This window comes from Henckelia pumila, chromosome 3, assembly GCF_033568475.1.
Source record: "Henckelia pumila isolate YLH828 chromosome 3, ASM3356847v2, whole genome shotgun sequence".
Taxonomy (NCBI): Eukaryota; Viridiplantae; Streptophyta; class Magnoliopsida; order Lamiales; family Gesneriaceae; genus Henckelia; species Henckelia pumila.
Window position 1 is genome coordinate 16,235,999 of NC_133122.1, and position 25,076 is coordinate 16,261,074.

General features: G+C 32.9%; 3 protein-coding genes across 7 annotated transcripts; 1 reads left to right on the forward strand and 2 right to left on the reverse strand.

Annotated features, from left to right (window-relative positions):
* The first annotated feature begins 3,577 nt into the window (after positions 1-3,577).
* LOC140886329 (uncharacterized) lies at positions 3,578-4,765 on the forward strand. Its single transcript, XM_073292867.1, has one exon. The coding sequence runs from the start codon at positions 3,578-3,580 to the stop codon at positions 4,763-4,765; it is 1,188 nt and encodes a 395-aa protein (XP_073148968.1).
* A 6,547-nt stretch (positions 4,766-11,312) lies between these two features.
* On the reverse strand, positions 11,313-17,001 carry LOC140890502 (heterogeneous nuclear ribonucleoprotein Q). Of its 3 annotated transcripts, none has more exons than XM_073298347.1 (9): positions 16,851-17,001; positions 14,666-15,085; positions 14,473-14,589; positions 14,133-14,273; positions 13,818-13,988; positions 12,759-12,966; positions 12,476-12,651; positions 12,147-12,229; positions 11,313-11,654 (listed from the first exon to the last, which is right to left on the reverse strand). In XM_073298347.1, the coding sequence occupies exons 2-9, from the start codon at positions 15,047-15,049 to the stop codon at positions 11,510-11,512; spliced, it is 1,425 nt and encodes a 474-aa protein (XP_073154448.1). In that variant the 5' UTR covers positions 15,050-15,085; positions 16,851-17,001; the 3' UTR covers positions 11,313-11,509. The 3 variants fall into 3 exon arrangements, with proteins under 3 accessions (XP_073154448.1, XP_073154449.1, XP_073154447.1); XM_073298348.1 differs by having other exon boundaries at positions 14,666-15,143; XM_073298346.1 differs by having other exon boundaries at positions 14,666-15,791.
* A 3,938-nt stretch (positions 17,002-20,939) lies between these two features.
* On the reverse strand, positions 20,940-23,810 carry LOC140891107 (uncharacterized). Of its 3 annotated transcripts, XR_012152425.1 has the most exons (10): positions 23,675-23,810; positions 23,447-23,566; positions 23,180-23,355; positions 22,874-22,941; positions 22,665-22,766; positions 22,400-22,555; positions 22,139-22,258; positions 21,965-22,022; positions 21,352-21,481; positions 21,260-21,278 (listed from the first exon to the last, which is right to left on the reverse strand). XR_012152425.1 is itself a non-coding variant. In XM_073299410.1 (9 exons), exons 2-9 carry the CDS (start codon positions 23,542-23,544, stop codon positions 21,169-21,171), a joined length of 960 nt encoding a protein of 319 aa, XP_073155511.1. In that variant the 5' UTR covers positions 23,545-23,566; positions 23,675-23,810; the 3' UTR covers positions 20,940-21,168. The 3 variants fall into 3 exon arrangements, 2 of the variants coding, with proteins under 2 accessions (XP_073155511.1, XP_073155512.1); XM_073299410.1 differs by lacking the exon at positions 21,965-22,022 and having other exon boundaries at positions 20,940-21,278; XM_073299411.1 differs by lacking the exon at positions 21,260-21,278 and having other exon boundaries at positions 21,351-21,481.
* Positions 23,811-25,076: the final 1,266 nt, after the last annotated feature.

Consider the following 25,076-nt stretch of genomic DNA (forward strand, 5'->3'; position numbering starts at 1 on the left):
TGAAGCTATTTTGGTACGATAATGTATGCAAGTTGGTGCTTAAATAGCATTCATACTGTTAATGAATATTTAATATAAATTTATATGTTTCTTTATACAATTTTTTGTTTCACAAAATTCATGTATAATGGCTCGAATAATTACTTCTAATTCGTATAATTAGAGCCAAATGTTGAACAAATGATCAAAGGTGTAAAATCTTAGTATTTGCACCAATTAATCGTTATTAAGACTAATACTGTTGGATTGTTCATTCGAACAATCTCAAATAATGTCAAATGATAAAGAAGACTTGCAGTTTAATAGGAACTCCTTGTTTTTTGTTTAAAGAATAGATTTTTTTGTAACAAAATTACCAATAAATCAACCATAGAAAGTTACTAAAAGATTAATTCTACAAAATTTCCAACCTAGAAATTCTTTGAGTCAATTTTTTTTTCTACATTTGGTAGAACTACATATTTAGTAACTTCAATTCTACGGTTGATTTATCGGTAACACACAGAAAATATATTCATAGTTTAAAATGTGAGAGTTTTTTTTTTTTTGGAAATATGTGAAAGTTAGATCCTTATTTAATCATCATTCAATTATAATTTTCTTACATGTAATAATGTAAAAGATTAAATCAATGGAAATACATACATACATATATTAATTAGTGCATGTTTTATCTTAAATATTAAGCTAACTTACACTTGTTAATAAAATTTACACGTGCAGTAGATTTAATTTAATTTAGAATTTCATATTATATTAAATTATTTAAAAATATTTATGCTTCATTATTTTATAACTATTTTTAAAATTAATTTATTCAGTATTTATTCCAAAAAAATCAAAATTATTATTGTAGTACAAATTAATATTTTCAAGCTTATTATTGGAAGGCGTTTCAAGACTATCAGATTTCGATCCATTAAATTTTTAGTATGATGAAAAATTTATATTAAAAAATTGAGTTTTTACATTTTGTAATATATTAATTAATATTAATACCATGCATTAATTGACCGGACTTTGATAACAATTATTTTTGAAAGTTCAGGTTGAAGGAAAATGTATAGTAAAAAATCCAAATTCGTACATTTGATGGGATCACACAGTGACCATAGACTTTGGCCAGTTGTTAAATTTAATTAATTTTGTTGGACTTCCGAAATTGCTTTATTTATGAATTAAAAACGCATTATAATTTTTTTTTTGTAGGTAATGATATTAAAAACAATTGGCCGGTCTTTTTTTTTTTTTGAATAAATGTCTTGAAATAGTTTTAATGTATCGCTTTCATAAAGTCTGAGTGCGACAACGTATCAGTTATAAAAACCAATTCGTGAAGACAACGTATCAGTTATATATATCAGCAGGAAAAAAAAAAAACGAGTCTGCAACATGTCGTATACGATACTGCACATTAAACAATCACACTTTTCACAATATATAACAATACTAACAATAACAAAATTAAAGGATTTCTTGAAATAATCTATCATATATATGTATTTATATTTTAGCGGTGAGAAAGTTTGTTATGATTCAGTTTTGATAAATCCGAAAAACCTCACCAAAATTGAGTTATTGAATTATTGGTGTTAGAATCTTAATTAGATGGACGATGGATCATCTGTTTTTATTATAATTTTTGCTTTTAAAAAATGTGTAACATTATTAATCATTCCTTTAATTTTAAAAAATGCATGCATGGTATGTGGTGAAATACCAAATTTTCGTCTCGAAAATAATCGGGAACTCGTACTCGACATCTTTCGGAACCCGAATATTCGGAATCCCATAGAGTAAGAAGAAAAAATCTCGAAATTTATTTAATGTTCAAGATTTCGTCTAAATTATTTTTGATTATTTTATTAAAAAATACTATTTAGAAATTTATATTTCTGAATAAAAAAATAAATATTCAACTTAAAACATATAATATTAAAATATTTCAGATAGTGTTTCAAAGTTTTGTCAAGAGAAGAACATAATGTTGTTCATCGGATAATTATTAATAAAATATTCGGATATAAATTACTACATAATTTTTGTTAAATAGATTGTCAAATTGCATCTCTTATTCTCTACATATTTGTTCTTTTAATTATAAATATGAATTAAGTCCAAAAAAATTATAAATATGAATTAATTAAATTATTGATTTAATTTTTTAAAAATAAACAAAAATAAAATATTATTTTGTGATTCTACGATTCGATTGTTTCAACAATAAAAAAATTATGCGAATTTAAGTCTACAATTCGATCGTTTCAGGACGGGTCGGGAATCCCGTCGGGATAAAGTTTTATTTCCAATCCCTCCAGATATTAATCTGGACAAGAAAAATCTCAAAAATTCAGGTCGAAAAAATATCGGGTTTAGATTTTTTTTCAAAATAGAAATGGAATGAGATTCAAGCACAATCGGGATTTCGACAATTTTTTGCACCCCTAGTATTTAGCATGCACATGGAGCATTGATAAGATAAAATCTCGATTCGTGGAGTATTTATTGAAGTTATTTTTTAAATACAAAAATATAAACACATGCATAAATAGTCGTGACCATTTTCGAACATAGTTCAAAGTTGAATACTTGAAAAACTCAATAAAGCATACATTTATATATTTGATGATCTCTCTTGACTTTGTATTTTTCAACTCTCATTGGCCTTTGGTTTTATTTCCAAATCGAATGAATCAACTCAATCCAACTATCAAAAATAAATTAATTGAAATAATTTGATTTATACAGAACCAAACTAATCGTATAAATTTGACACAAAAAAATTATCGAACTTAAATAATCAAATATACTAAAATGACCGAATTGACTAAACTACAGCAGCATAATAATAATAATAATAATAATAATAATAATAATAATATGGGAGGATTTTTTCCACCAAATATGATTTTTTTAAGGGTAGGTCTCTAATGAGACAATCCCACGAATTTTTATCCATGAGATAGATTAACTCTAAACACATTTACAATAAAAAATTATTCTTTTTTCATTGGTGGTCGAAATAAGAGTTCATCCCACGAAATTGACTCATAACATTAATGCTATCTTGAGAGGAAATTACTTTTTTGAAAATACCAAAACATCATAGCATTAAATTAAATTAATTTAGTTTAACACTAACATTCCACGATAATAGCCAAGGTGCTCAATTTTTAAGTGTAATAACGGTTATTTCATTTTGTAATCTAATTGCAAAATAAATCTAAGGATGCGCCGGTCAGTCTGAGACAATAGCTTGTTTAAACTTTAATTTATTGAATCTTAACATAATATATGAAATTTTAAATAATTTCCCCTTTTATTATAATTTTTTTTTTAGAAATAAAACATTGTCGGAAGGGTGAAAAAAAAAAAGAAAGGATCAGAAGTGTGGACTGTGGGTTGGTAATCATTCTCTAAAAAAATTACTGACAAAATGATCATTCGAAATTTCTGACCGTTGAGTCCCCATTGCGAGGCGATGTATCTAAATCTTGTCCCAATTTCTTGAAACACGGATAAATTTTCAAAATCTGCCTGAAACCTCAATATTTCCAAAAAAAAAAAAAATCATCTAATGGGTTGTGTTTCATCGAAACAAATCAAGAAAGAAGCAGAAGAACAAAATCTTGACGCAAAATTAGAAGATGACACCAAACATTTAGTGTCTCTCACTTCAAGCACTTATGGTGTCTTGAATCTTGAAGCTGAAACTCAACAGAAGAAGAAGCAAGAATCGCAGCAGCAGAAGAAGAAGGTTCAAAAATGTCGGAAGCTGGATGCGAAGACGTCGCCGCCTCGCGAAGAGCCTGCAGAGATCATTAATACATGGGAGCTTATGAAGGGTCTTGAAGAAGAAGTACTGCCGGTTTGTGTTCAAGCCATGATCAGCCCAAAATCGAGTCTTCTTTTGCGTGGTTTTTTGGATATTGATAGAATCAGTCCTCTGAAATTTTTGAATCAAATGGGTTCTCCAAGAAAGTTAAAAAGGTTTGCTGGAAAGGAGAATAAGGGAAGAGTTATTCATGGTGTAGGGTCATTGGAAAATAGCCCAAAAATGGTATTGAAAGAATGCAATAAATCGATGGATAATTGTCTGAGGCCATCTCCAAATGGCGAGGTGATTTCTGCAAAGAGGAGCTTAGGCAAAGTTTTTTGTCCTAAAGTTGTGGCATCTGTTAAGAAAAATGTGTCTGAAGAGGAACAAGACATCAAGAAGATCATTTCAACTTCGTCGACCCCGACCTCACGAATGGCAACAAATTACTCCCAAGATTCGGATACCCTTTTCGATATGTACGGCGAAAAATGCCCACCAGGTGGTGAAAATGCTGTTGTATTATACACCACCACTTTGAGGAGCATTAGGAAGACGTTCGAAGATTGCAACGCCACCCGATCAATCATCGAATCTCACCACGTTCGGATGTTTGAACGCGACGTATCTTTGCATTCGCCATTCAAGGAAGAACTGAGAGCGCTGATGGGCACCAAGGATGTGAAATTACCTCTAGTTTTTGTCAAGGGGAGAATGATAGGTGGGGTTGATGAAATGGTCAGGTTGGATGAGGAGGGCAAATTGGACATTTTACTGCATGGGATCCCGAGGGAGACCGTTCGGTGTCGGGGTTGTGCCGGGATCCGGTTTATTATGTGTAAAGATTGCGGAGGGAGTAGTAAGATTTTGGGTGAAGATGGGAAGAAGAGCTTGAAGTGTAAAGAGTGTAACGAGAATGGATTGATTTTATGTTCATTGTGTTGTTAACCTTGTGAAGTTAAGTGTTTTTGACTTAAAATATTCTTGAATTATTCATATGTTCTACTTAGAATGGAGAAATTTTGAAGTGTGAAAACATTTTATTTATGCGGTATTATTATACTCTTATTACTAATAATGATATTGAGAAATGAAAAGACGCTTTCAAACAAAAAAATGAAAATGAAAAGACAACGAGAATTCATGTACTAATTATCATTTTTTGCATCATGATAAACTTTCAAAACAAAATCTAAGTGTGAATAATCAGAATAATTCATGTCACGAATACAAATCTGCAACCGTCTCAAAATAAACATAATCATCTTTAAACATAGTATTCAAAGATAACTGAGGCAATCTCACAAATCTACGTCTATAAAACCAATAAATCCTATTTATATCTGCAACGAAATAATAATTTCTAATATAAGATCGATGGTTTTTGTGTTATCATTATTGGACCGCCTCCAATTATACAAAATTATAACATAAAATCGGTGGTTAATGTTGAAAAATATTATTATTATTAATATTATGTTGAATATTGAATGTTGAATGTTGAATATTGAGTTGTAAAATGTGAAAAATTAGTGTGTGATGATGTAGATGATGATGTATTTATTTTTGGACTAATCTCAAATGTGAATCTATAAATAGGTCTTCATTTGTGATGAAAAATACAATTGAGTTGAGAGAAAAATATTGTAAAGTGTAGAGTTTGATATATTTTGAGTTTTGGAGTATTTACTTTTTACCGTAAATTTTTACTTTTTCACAACACGTTATCAGCACGATCGCTCGTAGGTTCTCTATATTTTCCGACGCTCCAAAATACAAAAAGAAGTCAAAAATATTCAACAAGTAAGAATTGTTATTTTACTGTTTATATATTTTTATTGTGTATATATTAATATATAATATCATGTTATGAAAAAATAAGTTTTTTTTCAAAACTTGTTATAAATCCTGGGAGGATGTTAAGACGACATCCCACACTCCCGGTAAAGGATACGACAAGTATAAAAGTCTCTAAGGTTCTTAAACAATATAATCATATTTGTATAATTTCATGTTATTATATAAAAGGTTGTCTACGACACCGATCTTATAATAATTTGATATGATATACTATACCTGACTTTATACTAAATATATTGGTATAATTTCACAATATTATATAAAAAGCTGTCTACTACACCGATCTTATAATAATGTGATATGATATACTATACCTGACTTTATACTAACTATATTGGTATAATTTCATAATATTATATAAAAGGATGTCTACGGTACCGACCTTATAATAAAATGATATGATATACATAATTATTTAATTATGATTATCATTATATGCATCACATGATTATCACGATTTTTTATTCAACACATACTCGATTTTATTCCTTACCCCCAACGGTCACAAACGGTAACAAACGGCTAGTTTTTGTTCTATAAATATGCTCACTCAAACTCATTTTCAATCACACCAAATTTACTCTTTCTCTCAAAAAAAAAAAATTTCCTCGGTTTTTTTCGAAGATGAAGATGATGGCATTTATAAGGCTATTTTTCATAACGACTATGATCATCATGCTCACGAGTCTTGTACTCACCAACGATTTTCCACCACATACTTTTTTCTCTATTTGTACACGTACTTGTACTCATCGTTTATCCATTATTTTGTATTGTCATATTAATGAAAATTAACTTATAAAATGCATTGTTATTTTTCTAGTACCACCATGTCAAATTTGGCAAAGTTTAAATTCGTTGCTCTCGATATCACTAGAAAAGAGCAAAGAAATGTTAATGAGAAATCATCAATCCCGACTCAATGTATCTACGGCATTTCCAGAAGCAAATGTCGTAAGTAAAAATGAAAACCAAAATCAAAGGCATAAACTAGATTTTGGTTGAGGTCGAGGTCGAGGTCGAGGATGTGGTGATGAACGTGGACGTAGAAATGATCGTGGTCGTGGTTATGGCCGTGAATATGAAAATAATCGAGATAGTTACTTTAATAACTAATCTCAAAAGAACGTCACGAACCACCCAAAAAGGCAGCATGAAAATATGAGTGAAAATAAAAATCACTCAAAAAGATATGAGAGTGTTTGTTATAAATGTGGCACTCCAAGACATTGGTCATGTACCCCTGAGCACTTATGTAAGCTCTTTAAAGTATCGATAAAGGAAAAAGAAAAAGAGACCAATTTTGTTGAAAACAGTAACCATTTAAGTGGTTCAACTTATTTCAATGCTGCCGATTTTTTCAAATGATTTCGAGAACATTGATTAATATATTGGTGGGACTGAAATGTAACATGCTATATTTTTCATGCATTCTTATGAAACATGTTATATTTTTCATATATATATTATCCTTGATTTTATTTATTGCATTTTTGAAGTATGAAAAATGCTATGAGCAAAAATAAACCCATGGAAGTTTGCATACCCGATAGTGGTACAACGCACACCATTCTCCGAGATAAAAGATATTTCTTGGAATTAAAATCAACAAATACAATGGTGAATACAATATCAGGTCCTGTAGACATGATTGAAGGTTGTGGAAAAGCACATTTTTTGTTACCTAATGGTACAAATTTTTTTATAAATGATGCTTTATATTCACCAGGATCAAAAAGAAATTTGTTGAGTTTTAATGACATATATTCTCATGGGTATGATACTGAGACGATAACTGATGGAAATCAAAAATATATGTGTCTTGCCACATATAAATCAGGAAAGAAATATGTGGTTGAAAAATTATCAATACTCTCTACTGGATTGCATTATACACATATAAGGTCAATCGAATCAAATATGGTGGTTAATAGTTCCTCAATATTAACCAATTGGCATGATCGATTGAGACATCCTGGTTCAATAATGATGCGAAGAATTATTGAAAATACGCATGATCATCCGTTGAAAGACCAGTAGATCTTTCAGAATAATAAGTTTCAATGTTAAGCATGTTCTCTTGAAAAACTTATTATAAGATCATCGCTAGCTAAAATCCAAACAGAATCACCCATATTTCTTGAACGCATTCAGGGTGATATTTGTGGGCCAATTCATCCACCATATGGACCATTTCGATATTTTATGGTATTGATCGATGCTTCTAGCAGATGGTCACATGTATGCTTATTGTCAACTCGGAATGTGGCATTTGCAAGATTAATGGCTCAAATAATAAAATTGCGGAATCAATTTCTCGATTATACAATCAAGAAAATAAGACTTGATAATGCTGAAGAATTTACTTCCCAAACTTTCAATGACTATTGTATGTCAATGGGAATTACTGTTGAACATACTGTTGCTCATGTTCATACACAAAATGGATTAGCTGAATCATTGATTAAACGTCTACAACTGATTGCTAGACCAATGATTATGAGAACAAAACTCCCTATTTCTATATGGAGACATGCAATTTTACATGATGCGGCATTAATTCGCATCAGACCAAGTGCATATCATAAATTCTCCCCATTGCAGCTTGCATTTGGTAAAGAACCAAATATTTCTCATCTGAGAATTTTTGGATGTATGGTGTATGTGCCTATTGCACCACCTCAACGATCAAAAATGGGTCCTCAAAGAAAAATCGGCATTTATATCGGTTATGATAGCCCATCAATCATTCGATATCTTGAGCCTCAGACAGGCGATGTGTTTACAGCACGTTTTGCTGATTGTCATTTTAATGAAGAAATCTTCCCAATGTTAGGGGGAGAAAAGAAACACATCGAAAAAGAAATCACATGGTATGTACCATCATTGTTACATTTGGATCCAAGGACCAAACAATGTAAGAAAGATGTACAACAAATTGTGCACTTGCAAAGAATTGCAAATCAAATGCCAGATGCATTTGTAGACACAAAAGGGGTAACAAAATCATATATACATGCTGTAAATGCCCCTGCTCGAATCGAAATTCCAAAGAAACAAATTGAAGACACTCATGATGTCATAAAACGCTTGAAGCGTGGAAGGCCAGTCGGTTCCAAGGATAAAAATCCTCGGAAAAGAAAAGGCATAGAGAAACACGATGATCATAAAATAGAAAATGGTGTTCCAGAAGAAATACCTGATGATAAAAATGTTCTGTCAGAACCACAAACTGACGAGAATCGTGAAATCTCTATCAATTATATTAATACTGGAAAAATATGGAACCGAAAAGATATAGAAGATATTGATGAGATAGTTTCTTATAATGTGGCATGTGACATCATAAATGAAAACGAGGATCATGAACCAAAAACCTTTGGTGAATGTAAAACTCGTCATGATTGGGCAAAATGGAAAGATGCCATCCAAGTTGAATTGGATTCGCTAAATAAACGTAATGTTTTTGGACCTGTAGTCCCCACACCTGAAGGTGTAAAACCTGTTGGATACAAATGGGTTTTTATTCGAAAGCAAAATGAGAAAAATGAAATAGTAAGATATAAAGCTAGACTTGTTGCACAAGGTTTTTCTCAAAGGCCTGGAATTGATTATGAAGAAACGTATTCTCCTGTTATGGATGCAATTATGTTTCGATATTTGATTAGTTTGGCAGTGTCTGAAAATTTGGAAATGTGTTTGATGGATGTTGTTACGGCTTACTTATACGGATCACTTGATAGTGATATATACATGAAGATCCCTGAAGGATTTAAGATGTCTGAGGCACAAAGTTCAAAACCCAAAGAATTTTATTCTGTAAAATTGCAAAGATCATTATATGGGTTGAAGCAATCCGGCCGAATGTGATATAATCGGCTAAGTGAACACTTGATGAAAAAGGGATATGTAAATGATCCAATATGCCCTTGTGTTTTCATCAAGAAAACAACATCCGGATGTGTAATTATTGTTGTATATGTTGATGATTTAAACATCATTGGAACGAATAAAAAAATTCAAGAGGTTATGAAGTACTTGAAGGAAGAATTCGAAATGAAGGATCTTGAAAAAACCAAGTACTGTCTGGGTTTGCAAATAGAACAAAAAGAATGTGAAATTTTTGTTCACCAGACAAATTATACAGAAAAGATACTTAAACGTTTTAATATGGATAAATCAAATCCATTAAGTACTCCAATGGTTGTAAGATCATTAAACATAGAAAAGGATCCATTCCGTCCATGTGAAGATGATGAAGTTATTCTTGGTCCAGAAGTACCATATCTAAGTGTCATTGGTGCCCTTATGTATCTTGCAAATTGCACTAGACCAGATATATCTTTTGCTGTAAATTTATTGGCAAGATTTAGTTCATATCCAACAAAGAGGCACTGGAACGGAATTAAACATATATTTCGTTATCTACGAGGAACGACAGATTTGGGACTTTTGTAAGACACCAATCAAAGTATCATTGGTTATGCCGATGATGGATATTTATCTGATCCACATAAGGCACGTTCCCAAACCGGATATGTATTTACTCGTGGAGGCACCGCAATTTCTTGGCGTTCACAGAAACAAACACTCGTAACAACTTCATCAAATCACGCTGAGATTATTGCGCTACATGAAGCAAGCCGTGAATGTGTTTGGCTAAAATCAATTACACAACATATCCAAACTTCTTGTGGATTATCAGTAGACAAGAAGCCTGTGACGTTGTATGAAGACAATGTTGCATGTATTGCTCAAATGAAAGAAGGATACATCAAAAGTGACAGAACAAAACATATACCCCCAAAGTTCTTTGCCTACACTCAAGAGCTTGAAAAGAATAAAGATATTGATATCTGTTATATTCAATCAAGTGAAAACTCATCAGATCTCTTCACAAAGGCACTTCCCACGACGATATTCAGAAAGCATATATACAACATTGAGATGCGCAATCTGCGAAATATGTGAAGAATCACTCATGTTAACATGAGGGGGAGTTTACGTGGCTGCACTCTTTTTTCCTTACTATGGTTTTTATCCACTGGGTTTTTCCTAGTAAGGTTTTTAACGAAGCAGTATAAAACACGTAATGAAGACAGTCATCATATCACAATCATCATCACAAGGGGGAGTGTTGAAAAATATTATTATTATTAATATTATGTTGAATATTGAGTTGTAAAATATGAAAAATTAGTTTGTGATGATGTAGATGATGATGTATTTATTTTTGGACTAATCTCAAATGTGAATTTATAAATAAGTCTTCATTTGTGATGAAAAATACAATTGAGTTGAGAGAAAAATATTATAAAATGTAGAGTTTGATATATTTTGAATTTTGAAGTATTTACTTTTTACCGTAAATTTTTACTTTTTCACAACAATTAAAAAATTATTAACACCAGAAAGAAACCACTAAACATCACGGGATTCATTCAGGATTTGGGCTTGTGGTGAAAAGTCCATTTTCCCTTTTTTCGTGATTGGTGATTATTAACATACCTAGATGTGAAAAATAAATGAACCAATATAAAAATTTAAATATTCATTTGATTAAATATGACATTTTCACCCATTAAATTTGTCGTGAGTAGCTTACGTTCTACGGAATGCCCAATTAACGGGAACATGCAAAAACTAATATCTTAATTAGGTAATAAAAAAAATAAAGAAAGAAAGATTAGTAGCGATCCACAGTTGATAATATCTAAAACTTGCTTCATCTGATGTTACAAATTATAATAGAACAAGCTACCAACATAAAATCTCACAATGATTTATAAAAAGCTTCAACCTTGATGCAGATTGCTCAAAATAAATGCAGAATTAATATGGATTATACCGACTGCGCCCACGGCCACTGTCACCACCACGTCGACCGCCACTCGAACTTCCACCTGCACCACCGCTTCTGCCACCACCACCTCTTTGCTGTGGCTGTGGGGTGAGTGGCTGTACTCCAGGTTGTTGCCTACACAGAGCAGCATAGTTTCATGAAAGAACAGCACAACAAAACTAAAACATACGTTTAATTAAAACGGCATATGTCTGCAATCTACTGATGATATGCTGGGTGAATACTTGTCCAATAAATAATCTATTCATTTTCTTTTAATTTTTATTGAATGGTTCCTATGTTTTAATTTATTTATTGTAATGGCTATGTCTGGACTTCTTGCTTATCATCACAGGACATTTATTATGGCAAGTGCGTAAAATAAAGAAGTGATTACAACAGTAAAGAGTAATAACTAATATGACAGATTATGATGTAATTTTTGTGCGAGATAAACTATTTGTTCATCTCCAGTATCTTTTGCAACTATAAATTATTCGAGAGCATATACATTTGACAAACCCAAAAAAATTCCGATTGTCTCTCACATCGCAAATCATATATTAGGACGCAAAAAAATTTCATCATGGCGCCATTGCATTGCAACTCTAAAAATACTTGACTTACAGAACATATCCAATCCTTCCGTCGGGTAAAAGCATAGGCATCATAGACATGCCCGGGGCAGCTCCCCTTCCATAGATCAAGGGCTGCAAAAGCAGAATTCACAGCCAGTTTAACATGATGATATGATGGATAATTGGATACTACTAATATCAGAATGGATTGGTTTGGTATCAAAATATAACTTTAAGATGATATTGAGATGAATGATCGCACATTGTGAAATGTGGCTGCTATTTCCAGAAAGCAAGTGTTAAAACACAAATATAAGTAAACAAAAAACAAAAAAATCAGCCCACGAAAAAGGGAGAAGAAAATATAGTACATCTTACTTGAGCAAAATTTGCACCAGCATATCCAGCACCTACAGCGCCGTAAGGGGATCCAATCAAACCATATCCAACATGAGGTGGATAGGTTGGGAGTATAGCTGCCTTATGTGAATTTGATACCATAGCATTTTTCTGCTCCGCCTGTGGCTTTGCCAGGGAGCATTCTACAACTTGACCTAATAAAACAAAACCAAAGAAAGAATACGAACAAGCAGTAGCATCACTGTTAAGAACCTAATAGTTCAGAACCAAATACTGGAAAATACTAAGGATGAGGTTTTACCATCGATATCATATTTCTCCGTGTTCTTCAGAGCTTTCATGGCACTTGATCTTTCCACGAAATGAACAAAACCATATCTACTTTTCTCTTGTCCTGGCTTTGCAGGAGGAAGAACTATTTTCGAAATTTTTCCATGATGTTCAAACAACTCCTTAAGCTGATCTTGTGTAACATTTTTGGGCAAGTTCTTCACATATACTGCTTTTACCTGTACAACAAAGGGCCAGTACGTAACTATTACTCGCACAATAACTTGAAATAAGCAGGGGCAGACCTATATGGGGTCTACACGGCTGTTAATATCTAATACATATTTATTCTTGGCTATCTTGTATTCTTCACGTTCCTTTGTACATTCCAAGTAATTACTATGACCTAATATGGAAATCTACACGTTCTTTCAGGTTCAAGAGTCTTTGCCCGATTCCAGCATGAACAGAATATTTGTTCGTTTTAGGATTTGATTGATTAGTCTTCATTACGAAAAGACAGAAATTTTGAACTGCCTTTAAGTCAGCGAGTTCTTTCACTTTGCCAGTATTTATTATTGTGGTGGTTATTTGGTGGGACTAATATAGTTAAATTCCTGTGCTTCCTTTTGTGTACTTTGATAGGAACCTGTTTAGAGTGCCTTTTTTTAACATGAAATTATTTAGGCCCCCTAAGAAGAAAATCCTGCCACTGGCGACAAGAAACAAAGGTGTCAACAAGTCATGAAGAGCTGAAATGACAGCAAGATCTACCAAATACGTTAGGTGTAATCATGAAAAGGTTGTGCAACTGTGACATACTAATACATTCTCTAGGACAGTACATCCTTCAACTACTAATTTCACAACCTCATTAGTAAAGGCTCCATTCTCCTTAATGCAATTAGCTCCCATGGGAAAGGATCAAAGGAAGCAAAACTGGATAAATGAAGTCCTTGCATTGATGATTACGATTTCCCCAGTTAATCAAGCACTTGTGCATACTTTGCATTTTGAACTCGTTCCCAATGATCATACATTCAACACAATTTAACCACAGAACTATGAAGAATAAGCCTAAAACAAAGACCTGGGAAGACGACATTTCTGCACTTTTGGGATCAGCCCAGCTCACAGTTGGAGCATTGTCATCAAGCTTAAAATCAGAATTTGACATCCTCTGTCTAGAATAATCAGCACAAGCATGATTATAATACTCAACGAATGCAAATCCACGATTCCGACCTGAATTTTGTGGATCCTACAGAAAGAAGATACATGTATTACCTGAACATTTTGCATTCAAGTAAATAAAGGACTATCTGTCACACAGGAACAGAAATTTAGCAGTGTGATTTTAAAAGAAAGAAAGAAAGAAAGCTGTATCGAAGGAATAAACCCTCACCTTTAAAAGTTCAATGGAGATAATCCCAGGCCCTACTTTTTTCACAACCTTCTTCATATCTTCCTCTCCCCAGTTTCTGGGCACATTACCAATGAACAGCTTATGTTTTGCTTGAGATGAAGAGCATTTCAATCTTTTTCCCTGTAAGTTTCCACGACAGAGATAAATAATACAATAATACAGATTGTATTTGACCGACCAACCACAAGAAACCCACAAGAAAGAGAATCAGCTAAGATGTTTAACAAATATTTTAAAAAAACATTAAAAAAACAAGTGTAAGTATGAGTGTGATTGGGTGTGAATTTGTGAGTGAAAAGGAAGGTAGCACTCATCTAACCTTCAATTCAGTACTATTAAGCTCCTTGATAGCCTTGGAAGCTAATTCCTTGGTCCTGAAAGTTACAAAAGCATATCCCTTGTTTTCATTTGAGTCCTTTCCCTTCATTATCCTCACCTGTCAATAGTACAGACAAGGCAAGCAAAATGTCGGTCAAATTAACCACATCACGCGACAAATTAAAGTATTTTACCTCTGTAACTTCTCCGACAGATTCACAAAAGCGCTTCAGGTCATTTTCAGAAGTATCTTGAGAAATTCCACCAATATACACCTCTGAACCATGTGGAGGAAGTGCAAGAAGGTCAGCATGCTCTTTCTCCATGTCATCGTCCCCTTCATCATTTTCCATTCCATCGTCGTCGTCATCCTCTTCCTCTACCTCCTCTTCCACTTCTTCCTCTTCTTCCACTTCTTCCTCCTCCACTTCCTCCTCTACTTCCTCATACTCAACCTCTTCTTCCAATGTATCCTCCATGTCATTGTCAGCACCGAGTTCAACCTGCTCTTCAGTCTCAACCAGCTTCTCATGTTCGGTAGATCTAGTAGCTCCAGAAGTGGCTCTTGTCCTTGGCATCTTAGACCTCTAACAAAATGAGCTTCTATTGCAGTTCTGGGAAAATGCAAAATCGGGAAGCATTTGCAAAAGAAAGAAGAAATATGTGTATAGGCTGAAATAAAAAGAATGGCCATAAGGAGTTCCAAAGTAATGATCTTGATCGAATAGGTTACATGAGGTGTAGCTCCAAGGAGCTTCTATTCGAACAACTTAATACAAGGGTTGACAAACATAGCATACAAAGAAACAGAAACGATAGAAATCCGAATTGTCATAAAGTGGATCAAGATGTTCAACAGGTGCAAATCAATGAAGTGGTGAATTCCTTGAATTAAAGACAATGCCGGATGCGAGGAATTATTGAAAAGGCTAAGTTTAGACTGCATAACTTTGTAGGACCAATGCATTAGCAACCAAAAGAGGAAGGAGGAGCAAGCATAAGAAATGAGAACAGAAAACGAGGAAATGAAAATATCATGATAGATAATTATTTATGCAATCGGGCACACAACAAAGAACGATACAAAAAAGATAACATCCCCACTAAACAAAACGATGGGTTTGTTATTAGGACGATCCGTTCTTTAAAAAGATTAGTTCCACTTCCTGGATACATTTCCAGTCTGTAACTTTCCTGCAGCCAGTTAATGCACAGGAACTGTGAATGACTGATGAGGCAACCTCAAACACATTTAACAAAACTATCGCCCAAAATAAGATTAGCTGGCCACCTTTTTTCTTTTTTGTAAAGTTAATTTCACTGCACAGACCATAAATCCACAATCAGTGGACCCGAACTCGTTATGAATACTGGTAATTAAGTTAGCATAGAAGCCACCATCATGCAAAGAAAATCCAAATACATCAAAACCTACAAAAGCTAACATAAACCCCTTTTGATCATGTCTTAATTTTCTTGAAATTAAGTTCATATGCTTATCTTGACTTTGACACCCAGTTCTTTTGATTATTTTAATCTCGGAAATCCTTCCACTGAACCCCCACTATTACATGATCTATTGGATGGCAATATCAACAGGAAAGTATCAACTACAACATTGACATGACGGCAAATGATGAGACTTAAAGGAGGCTCACCGAGTCCTCACTCAAACATATGATAACTCATCCCTTCTCTTTCCAACCAAAGCAACAACATTTAGGGAGAAAAATTGCAGTAAATGATACCCTCGAAATTTGAGGAGAAGTACAGAGACAATTTTATCCATGTATGATCTCGATGCTCGGGAGTATGAGCCACTTAACATGGATTGACAAACCATGTCCGTTTAAAAATTTCAAGATAAAATTTAAATAAAAAATACAATCCTCTCCACGTTGAAGGCATCCTTATACATGGGGTTGTTCTCCTTCTGGCCCAGCTGTTGCAGCACAGACTATATCAAGCCACACAACTACTCCCACAATTGAATTACAATACTAACCACACACCACTACTACACTTGAGATTTCTAGACAAAGACCTAAAATTTATTTGAACTCTGAAGGTTTTTTCTAAGTCAACAAAGTACCGTCATGAAAAACATAAATACACACATTAACTACATAACATTCGCAACCAGGTCCCCTAAAATTCATTTCAGACCATATAAACCCAATATACAAAAGACAGTTTCAAGTAAACCCAACTTCGTGTAGGGCATGATTAGCATCCAGTTCAATTACGCAACTTATACTACATCAAATAGATAAAATCCACAGAAACTAAAATGTTAACAGTAAACAGGAATGCGAAATAGGTAATAGAATACGAAGTTCAACGCAAATATGTGTACACCAGGAGAAATCATAAAATTACCGGCGCCGGATGAATATGTCTCTCAATCCCTCTCTCTCTCTCTCTCTCTCTCTCTGGATGCACAAATCACAGCCCGCCTTTCTTAGGTAAACAGAAACCCTAAACTTAGAATGAATGAATGGCTGCTCGATCGAGGTTTCGAAGATTTGGGATTTTTGCCCTTTTCGATTCCATATATATATATATATATATATATATATATATTTCTTCCCCAAATGTGGCGATATGACATATTTGTCCCCGGTGACCATGCACAAAATGTAAAAGCTGTTTGCCCTCGCTGTGGGTAATCTGGACAATTCTCATCCAACTCTCGTGGACACGAGCCCAAAAGGGCAAAAATGTCCGACCCATCACTGAAAATTTTTACACGATTTTTCTTGTCGGAGGAATCTTTGGACACGCTTATATACTTTCGACATTTTTTAAAAATTTTAATTTTATTAAATTATATTTTTTTAAAAAATTAACTAGAGATTGTAATTATTATTATTATTTTTTAAAAAAACAAATACGTATTCATATACGTTTTATATACTTATTTTACTGCACTTTGTAATTATAAACTGAATTTGGTTCGACTTGATTGTATCAAACTAAATGTATATTTCTAATTTTTTTAATTAACCTAAATCCTAAAATTTCTTAAAATAATAATTATTTTGGTAAGTTGGTATGACTTTCGTTTGAATTCACCCCTTTTTTAGATGGAAATTCTGAATGCACCACAGGATGTTCGACCAATAACATTGCATGTGAACTAGGCTCTCATGAGTTTTACAAAATAAGTCTCCTTAAACATAGGAGTCTTGTCCTTTGTTTTTGAGTCATTTTGTAACTCATGATTTGTGTTGATGTTTATAAATGTTTTTTTTACTCAAATATGTATACATATATAAAAATAAAAGTGTATTTCCACTTTCCTACTAACGACGCTACACAACGAACACGTGTTATATATTCCAACCATATTATCGTTTTTGTAATGATACTATATGGAAAAAATACCGAAATACCGAACATATCGTCATATCGTACCGAAAAATTTACCGAATATACCGAAAAATCGGTATACCAAAAATTTCGGTACGGTATCGGTATACTGAATATACCGAATTATTTTTTTAAAAAAAAATTTTACGATATACCAAAATTGTTTTCGGTATGCCGAATTTTTTTTATTTCCGATACGGTATCCGATATAAAAATTCTTCATACCAAAAATTCGGTATAAGTATGGTACCGATATGAAATTCTTCATACCGATATGGTATGGTACGGTATACGGTATCGTAGTTCGGTACGGTATACCGTACCTTTCCATACCCAGCCCTAATTGATAGACGGTATTTATGTGATTATCATACCAAAATTGTGAACCATTATATTTTACGTGTAAAAAGAAATAAAGAAGGGAAATTATATGCAAATAGAATATTATATGATTATTTGAGATAATGAGATATCTTACATTTGTGGCATATTACATAAAATATAGCTCACAAACAATTAATTTTAAATTTAATTCGAGCTTTATTTGATCAAATTTGAAGTGAATCCAAGTATCTTATTGGATCACTACACAAAAAAAAAAAAAAAAAAAACTCGCACTTTGCGACGGTTTCATTAAAATATTGCAAAAAAATGCGACGCTTTTAAAGAAAGCGTCGTACTTTGCGATGATTAATAAAAACCTTCGTATTTTAAAAACCGTAGCAAAATTTTTGCCACGATTTACAAAAACCGTCGCATTTGTACAAAATCGTAGCAAGTATTTTGCTACGATTTAATAAAACCGTGGCAACATATTTGCTACGGTTTTTATAAACCGTCAGCAATTGTAAATCGGGGCAAATTTTTTGCAACAGTTTTATATAAATCGCGCATTTGCGACGCTTTTAAATTTAACCGTCGCAAGTTATGGATGTCTGCATCCACACATCTGATACGCGTCTCAAGAATTGTACACATTAAAAAGATACTTTATGTTACGACGGTTTTACAAAAACCGTCGCAAAAATTTAACTATAAATACTCGATTGCGAACTCGTAGTTTAAACACAACATACTTCATATATATATATCGACACACACACACACACATATATATATATATATATATACATCGTTTTTTTTAATTATATGTTTAAGTGTGTTATTTTTTTGCGTAACGGTTATTCTATGTTTACACCGTCACAGCCTCTCTTCTTCTCCACCGCATATTTCAAAATTTAAAAGCGTAGGTACGTAACGGTTGTTCTATATATACATCGACACATTTAATGGATTATATATATTACTAATTATAATATCATAAAATTAAACAAATATATATCATTGTCAAAGCTAAAATCAGATGGATTGTCAAGAATTACATCATTAAATTCGAGTTTAAGTACACTCCAACTTGAAATTGAAGTGTGTTTTTTTTTCCAATAAAAAAATTGAATAAAAAGATACTAATTATACAATAGCCAAAAGGCCCAAAACATCAATGAAAATAGAATACATTAAAATTAAAACGAAAAATCATCAACATATATAATCACTTCTCAACCAACTGTTTAAGAGTCTAAATTTGATTGTGAGGTCCATTATAAAATAACACTAACACAAATATCAATAACACCAATCCTTCGTTCTTTGAAAGTACATATCAAAATACAAAAAATAAAAACAAAATCTGATAAAAACAAAACTCAAAGTCGCATAAAAATTATATCTAAAACTTTTCAAAGATGGATATCATTTCTCTCTGAATTTCTTGGCTATGGCAAACACAGCACCAGCCACAACCACAACAATACCCGAAACGATTATCGCAGTCTTAAAGCTTTGCATTGCATCCTTATTTTCTTGATCTCTCACCCTTTTCGCCGCTTCAATTTGTTCCTACATACAAATATAGCACATAATTTCATATGCAAATTCAAGAAAAATAACATGTCATGAAGATGATGATTGATGGTAACAAGAGCAATTGTCCCTCTCCAATAAAAAGAACTAAATATTTTTGCATGATTTTTTCAAAAATATATGCATCGTCTCTCCGGCCTAAATAGATTGATTTGCTCCAAGCACAAATGATTAGATACATTAAAGTCATGTCTTCATCAATGTTTTGATAGATGTAAAAAGACTATGTTCACTTAGAGGTCGTTTGGTTGGAGAAGTCATGAGATCAAAAACAAAATTTAAAAACAAAAAAACAAAACATTTTTCTTAAAAATTACTCGCATGTACCTTGATTTCTATAGAGGCAGCAACGTCTGATGAAACTGGATCAACTTGAAAATCCTTATCCAGTCCTGGATTCAGCTCTCTCTGTACATCAGCAGCTGGAAATCCCTCCGAGTTTGCCATGATTTGTCGATAATTGGACAAAAAACCTGTGAATTAATCTTAAAAAGTTCTCCTTTTAAATTCTGAGTTTTGCTTTGTTAATGTGATTTTGTAAGAGACAACAACAAATATTGTTTGGATGGGATGTTTAAAAGTGACAAATGTCAATACATCCAAGAAAAGGCTTCCTTTAAGGAGGATCTTAACTACTTTCTAGCTCTTTGGTTTTCAACTACCCGATAAATCTGTTGGCCTAACTAACAATACATTGATTGGCCTAACAAACCAATTCTACATTGTGTGCCATTAATACCGGAAAAATGTTACATGTATATTCAATTACACAATTAGTTAAACGTTACTTTGAAGTTACAAGAACATCCAAGCGAAAGAACTTATCACTAGTGCATATAGAATAATTGTCAAAAATAACGCATAATTATGTGTGTAACTGTACGAATATTACATGTTGGATAACTCTTGTTACCAACACAAATGAATTTCGTGAATATTTCCTGCAAAGCTCGGGCGATGTATTTAGCACTAAGCCATCATTAAGATACATGAAGTATCATACAAAAAAAATTCTTTTTCGAGAAGAAATATTGATTCGTTGCAATTTATTTTTCACTTGTAGTACTAAGCTACACTTGTCTTGAATTGTCTCTAATACAACAGGACTACCGATTGTGTTATCTTTCGTGAGTTCCATTTTTTCGGGACAAATGATTGAGACGGGAGACCGAGTTTTAAGAATCGTATAGAGCAAATCGCCGTATATATAACTCCGGATGATAATCAAAACTTGAGCAAATCCCGACTGTATCTGATCTTAGCTTGTTTCTTCAACCTAGAGTAAAATAACTTTTACAGCTCTTGTCGGAAGGTCGTAAATACCCGATTTTGTACAAAATAAATTACATTATTGAGAGCTCCAAGAATGACAATATGCAAATCAGGCAGCTATATCGACCACCTACTCCAAGCCATGGATGGTTTTAACAGTGTCTGTTCCAGAAACCTGTTCATCTTCTAAAAATGGAATTGTCTTCCACACTGTCAACTTTACAGGAGTGTCTCTTTTTCCTACAAAAAATTTACTTGCATCAATTATCTCTCTTGAGCTTTTTTTTAATAATCTGTCACATTTGAGCCGTACCTTCAGTTGCGCAATGCTTCTCGGTGCAGATCGCTGCATAATGAGAACCAGCCAACTCCAAGAGCAAAAATTGCCAATTGCTTGTATGGTTGGAGGGGTCATCAAAAGAATCCACGGCTATTTCAGAAGCCTGAGAAGGATTGTGATGTTGTGAACTTAACAGTAAATAAATAGATAAAGCACCAAGCATGATTCATGAAGTATCTCACTGGAAGAATCAATATGATAAATATTTGCAGCAGTGAAACCATCTTATGTTTCCCTTAAAACCAAAAGAATAATGAAAGGTTACCTACGATCGAATATGCGTTGGCAAACAATATCTAAAATGTAGGACACAAATCAAAATGAACACCCAACATTCCTGAATCTCAAGCAACTATCACGTATTATCAATCTATTCACTCATGCATAAGTTCTATGAATTTTATAATTATAATTACGTACAAATTGATGATATTACATGATCTGGAAATATCTTAAATGCAAAGTTGCAAACCATAGAACTAGTTAAGATTTGAACCATTCTTGGTGTGTAATGAGTAATGCTAAGCTGGAATTTGGAAAATTTCAACATGAAAAAAAACAGTGGCAGAAAGATGATGGTTCTTGCCTGTAAAAAACGTCATGCTAATAAATCGTGTGTTATTCTCGCCAAGAGATTTTATCCACTAGACAGAGATGAGAGATAGTCGGTCAAACAATAAGATCCATCGACCTTCAACACTAAGAAGATTACACAAAAGAAATAGTTTTTTGGGAACCAGCGAGAAATTTCCTGATATACCTCAGATTTTAAATCCTTCAGTCTGTGAACCGTTTCACCAGTTACACCATTAAAGCGAATGGTGAATGTTTTGAAAGGTGCACCAGAAAAACCCCTCCCTAATGCTTTGACATATGCCTCCTGAAATCAATAAGTTTCAGTGAAATATCACCAACTGGAGAGAATGGGCATTTCACATAAATTTTCTGGTTTGATTTCGTAAGGACTAGGAACATATACTTAGTTAGATGACATGAGGCTCAATCTAATGGTCAGTAAGACCTTGAGTGTCCACAGTTTGATAAACTCCTGGTGCTGGACTTCCGGGTCAGTAATAGCTGCTAAAAATTGAACTTCATGTTCCGAGAAATATCGCTTAGCAAAAGACAAAATACTATGTTTGATACTCCGGTGCTTCTCTTCCACATCAATACCAATCTACACTTGAAAATCAAACCATGAAAGTGTTTCAGCTGACTTAGCAGCAGTGATGAAAAATAAATTTAAGTGCATGGATCTCGACAACAAGAATGATATAGTGACCTACTTGTGAATTGACGGTCACTCCACAAGCTACCAAAGACGAAGTGTGCGAGATATTGAAATGCACCGGCGGTGGCTGACATTCATCGCTAAAACCCCATTCTACCTGCCAATATACAGCCCCAAGGAGTTGGAAGGAAAGCTTTACAGCGTGATGGTACTAGAAAAAGTAAAGATTATAAAAATCATATCATATAAAATAAACAGTCTAACCTCGGGCTTTCCATAAGAGTTTTTTCGGAATTTCAATGATTGGGGACTGACTTGTGAATTCATCTGATCTACAAGAAAACCAATCAAATTGGGAAAGCCAAAAGTTGTATCAATAAAGAAGAAATAGATTCTTCCATAAAAAAATAAGGTCTTCTCTACACGGAGTGAGGGCCGGACACAGGATTAGGGGAGAGGGAGAGAGCAAAACTCTTCCATCGCAATACTACATTTCGGATATATATACAACGCACAAAATACTCAAACATTGAAACTAAAACAAGACTTGGATGAAAAATTAAAACATACATCTGGCTATAGTAGTCCGAACCAAGGCGCGGGATAACAGTGCACTCTTCCTCAGCTCATCTCCTCTCATTTGCAACACGGTCTCCTTCTCACACGGAGATAGAATATCCCAATACCGACTTAACAATGATTCACTCCTCACTTCACAAGGTTTCACATACCACAAATGAGTCTCCCTAATCATCAAAGCAAGCAAATTCAACATTACCAAAAAAACATTTTTTTTTTAATAAAGAACATATGAAAATTAAATAAACAGGGAATCACATCGGGGAAGGGAGCTGAATTGGAGTCAAATGAGGACGAGAGTGAAAGAATTTCCGTTCGAAGCAATGTAAATTCATTCCGGGAATCCCTCTTCGCATGAGAAGAACAGTAAACAGGATACTGCAAGTAACTCAACAAGAAACTCGAAATTGATGATTAAATCGCAGAAATTGGTTTATCAGTAAACAAGAGCGAGGGTGAAATTAGATTCACGAACAAAGCTGATACCTCGATAGGGTGGCTCTACGGATGTTCCGGGCGTGCCTTAACGGGAACGGCGGCGGCCGAGATGAATTTCATGCCTTGAGCGGAAGATGCTCCAAAACGCAGATAATCACGGCGAGTGTATTAAGGCACCGTTTGGTATGAAAAGTATGGCCAAAAAAGAAATAAGGGTGTTTGTACGATCAAATAAGTGCTTTAAAAAATATTTTTTTAAATTAAAAAAAGACTTTTTCAGAAGCCAAAATTTATAGCTTAAAAAAACAATTATTTTAAAAAATCACTACATAATCTAAACGGGCTCTAAATACATGGAAAAAAAACTTTTATTATTAATCATACAGTCATACTTATATTTAAAACTGTTTGGTTCATGAATTGCATGATAATGGATAAATAATTTAAAGATTTTAAATCAATATATTTGGACTAGACAATGGTGCATGACATCAATCCTGCAAAAAACTTAAGCCAAGCATTGGACAAAACAAAAATGATTAATTAATCAATTTGTTATCTTTCACACCAAATGTTTATTAATGTTTTCAAAAATAAAATATAGTCCAACACATATATTAGGAAAGTGTATGGGAAACCAAATTTTATAAATTAATTTTTTATGTTATTTTTATTTAATAATTATTTTAATAGAATAGAATAATTGAACAATTAGTTAATTATATTAATAAAAGAATAGGAGATATGATATTAAATGTGAAAGTATACTATATATTTCGGACGGATGAAAAAAGAAATATAGCATAAATGAATGAGACGGAGGGAGCATAATATTCGACGCGAAGATATATCTTTTTTAGCAAATCTCTTGTTAGATACGTGTGACAGGTCAACAATATTTTTATTTACAGGAAAAAGTAATAATTTTGGCATGAGTGACTCAAATAAGAGATATGTCTCACGAAATTGAGTCGTGAGACCCTGTCACGTGAGTTTTTTGTGTAACTATATTACATTTACTGTGTTATTAAACTTGCGGTTTTTTTAATATGACTCGTTATTTTATAAAATATCAAATTTATTTTGATCTGATTTAATATTCATTATTTAAATAATAATAATAATAAATTTATCAGCACAATAATATAATAAAAAAACATAAATTATATAAAAATTATTTTTATTTAAATAATTTTGAAATTTTTTACAAATTATTTATTTTTCATATGCACGCATGATGGCCAAAGATGCTAGTATAAATAATACCAGTGCTTGTGATCTAACAAATTAAGAAAATGTTCTATTTTTGTAATAATATAAATATATATTGGTAGATGATATTTTTGTTGAATTTATTTTTGTGATATAGTTGGTTTAAGAAAATTAGAAAGATTTGATTGCAAGATTTTTGGAAGAGTTTAAAAACATTTGTCATCATTTGTTAAAAATA

Bases quoted from the DNA above. Each gene is read 5' to 3' on its own strand.
- LOC140890502 (XM_073298347.1), bottom strand. From the start codon at position 15,049: ATGCCAAGGACAAGAGCCACTTCTGGAGCTACTAGATCTACCGAACAT. The intron at 12,967-13,817 runs GTCTTTGTTTTA...TTTGTTGTACAG, and splicing joins CAGAAATGTCGTCTTCCCAG to GTAAAAGCAGTATATGTGAA. The intron at 12,652-12,758 runs GTAAAACCTCAT...TTGTTTTATTAG, and splicing joins GGAGAAATATGATATCGATG to GTCAAGTTGTAGAATGCTCC.
- LOC140886329 (XM_073292867.1), top strand. From the start codon at position 3,578: ATGGGTTGTGTTTCATCGAAACAAATCAAGAAAGAAGCAGAAGAACAA.
- LOC140891107 (XM_073299410.1), bottom strand. From the start codon at position 23,544: ATGCGAAGAGGGATTCCCGGAATGAATTTACATTGCTTCGAACGGAAA. The intron at 23,356-23,446 runs GTGATTCCCTGT...TTTGATGATTAG, and splicing joins ATTCAGCTCCCTTCCCCGAT to GGAGACTCATTTGTGGTATG. The intron at 22,942-23,179 runs GTATGTTTTAAT...GTTTTCTTGTAG, and splicing joins TCGGACTACTATAGCCAGAT to ATCAGATGAATTCACAAGTC.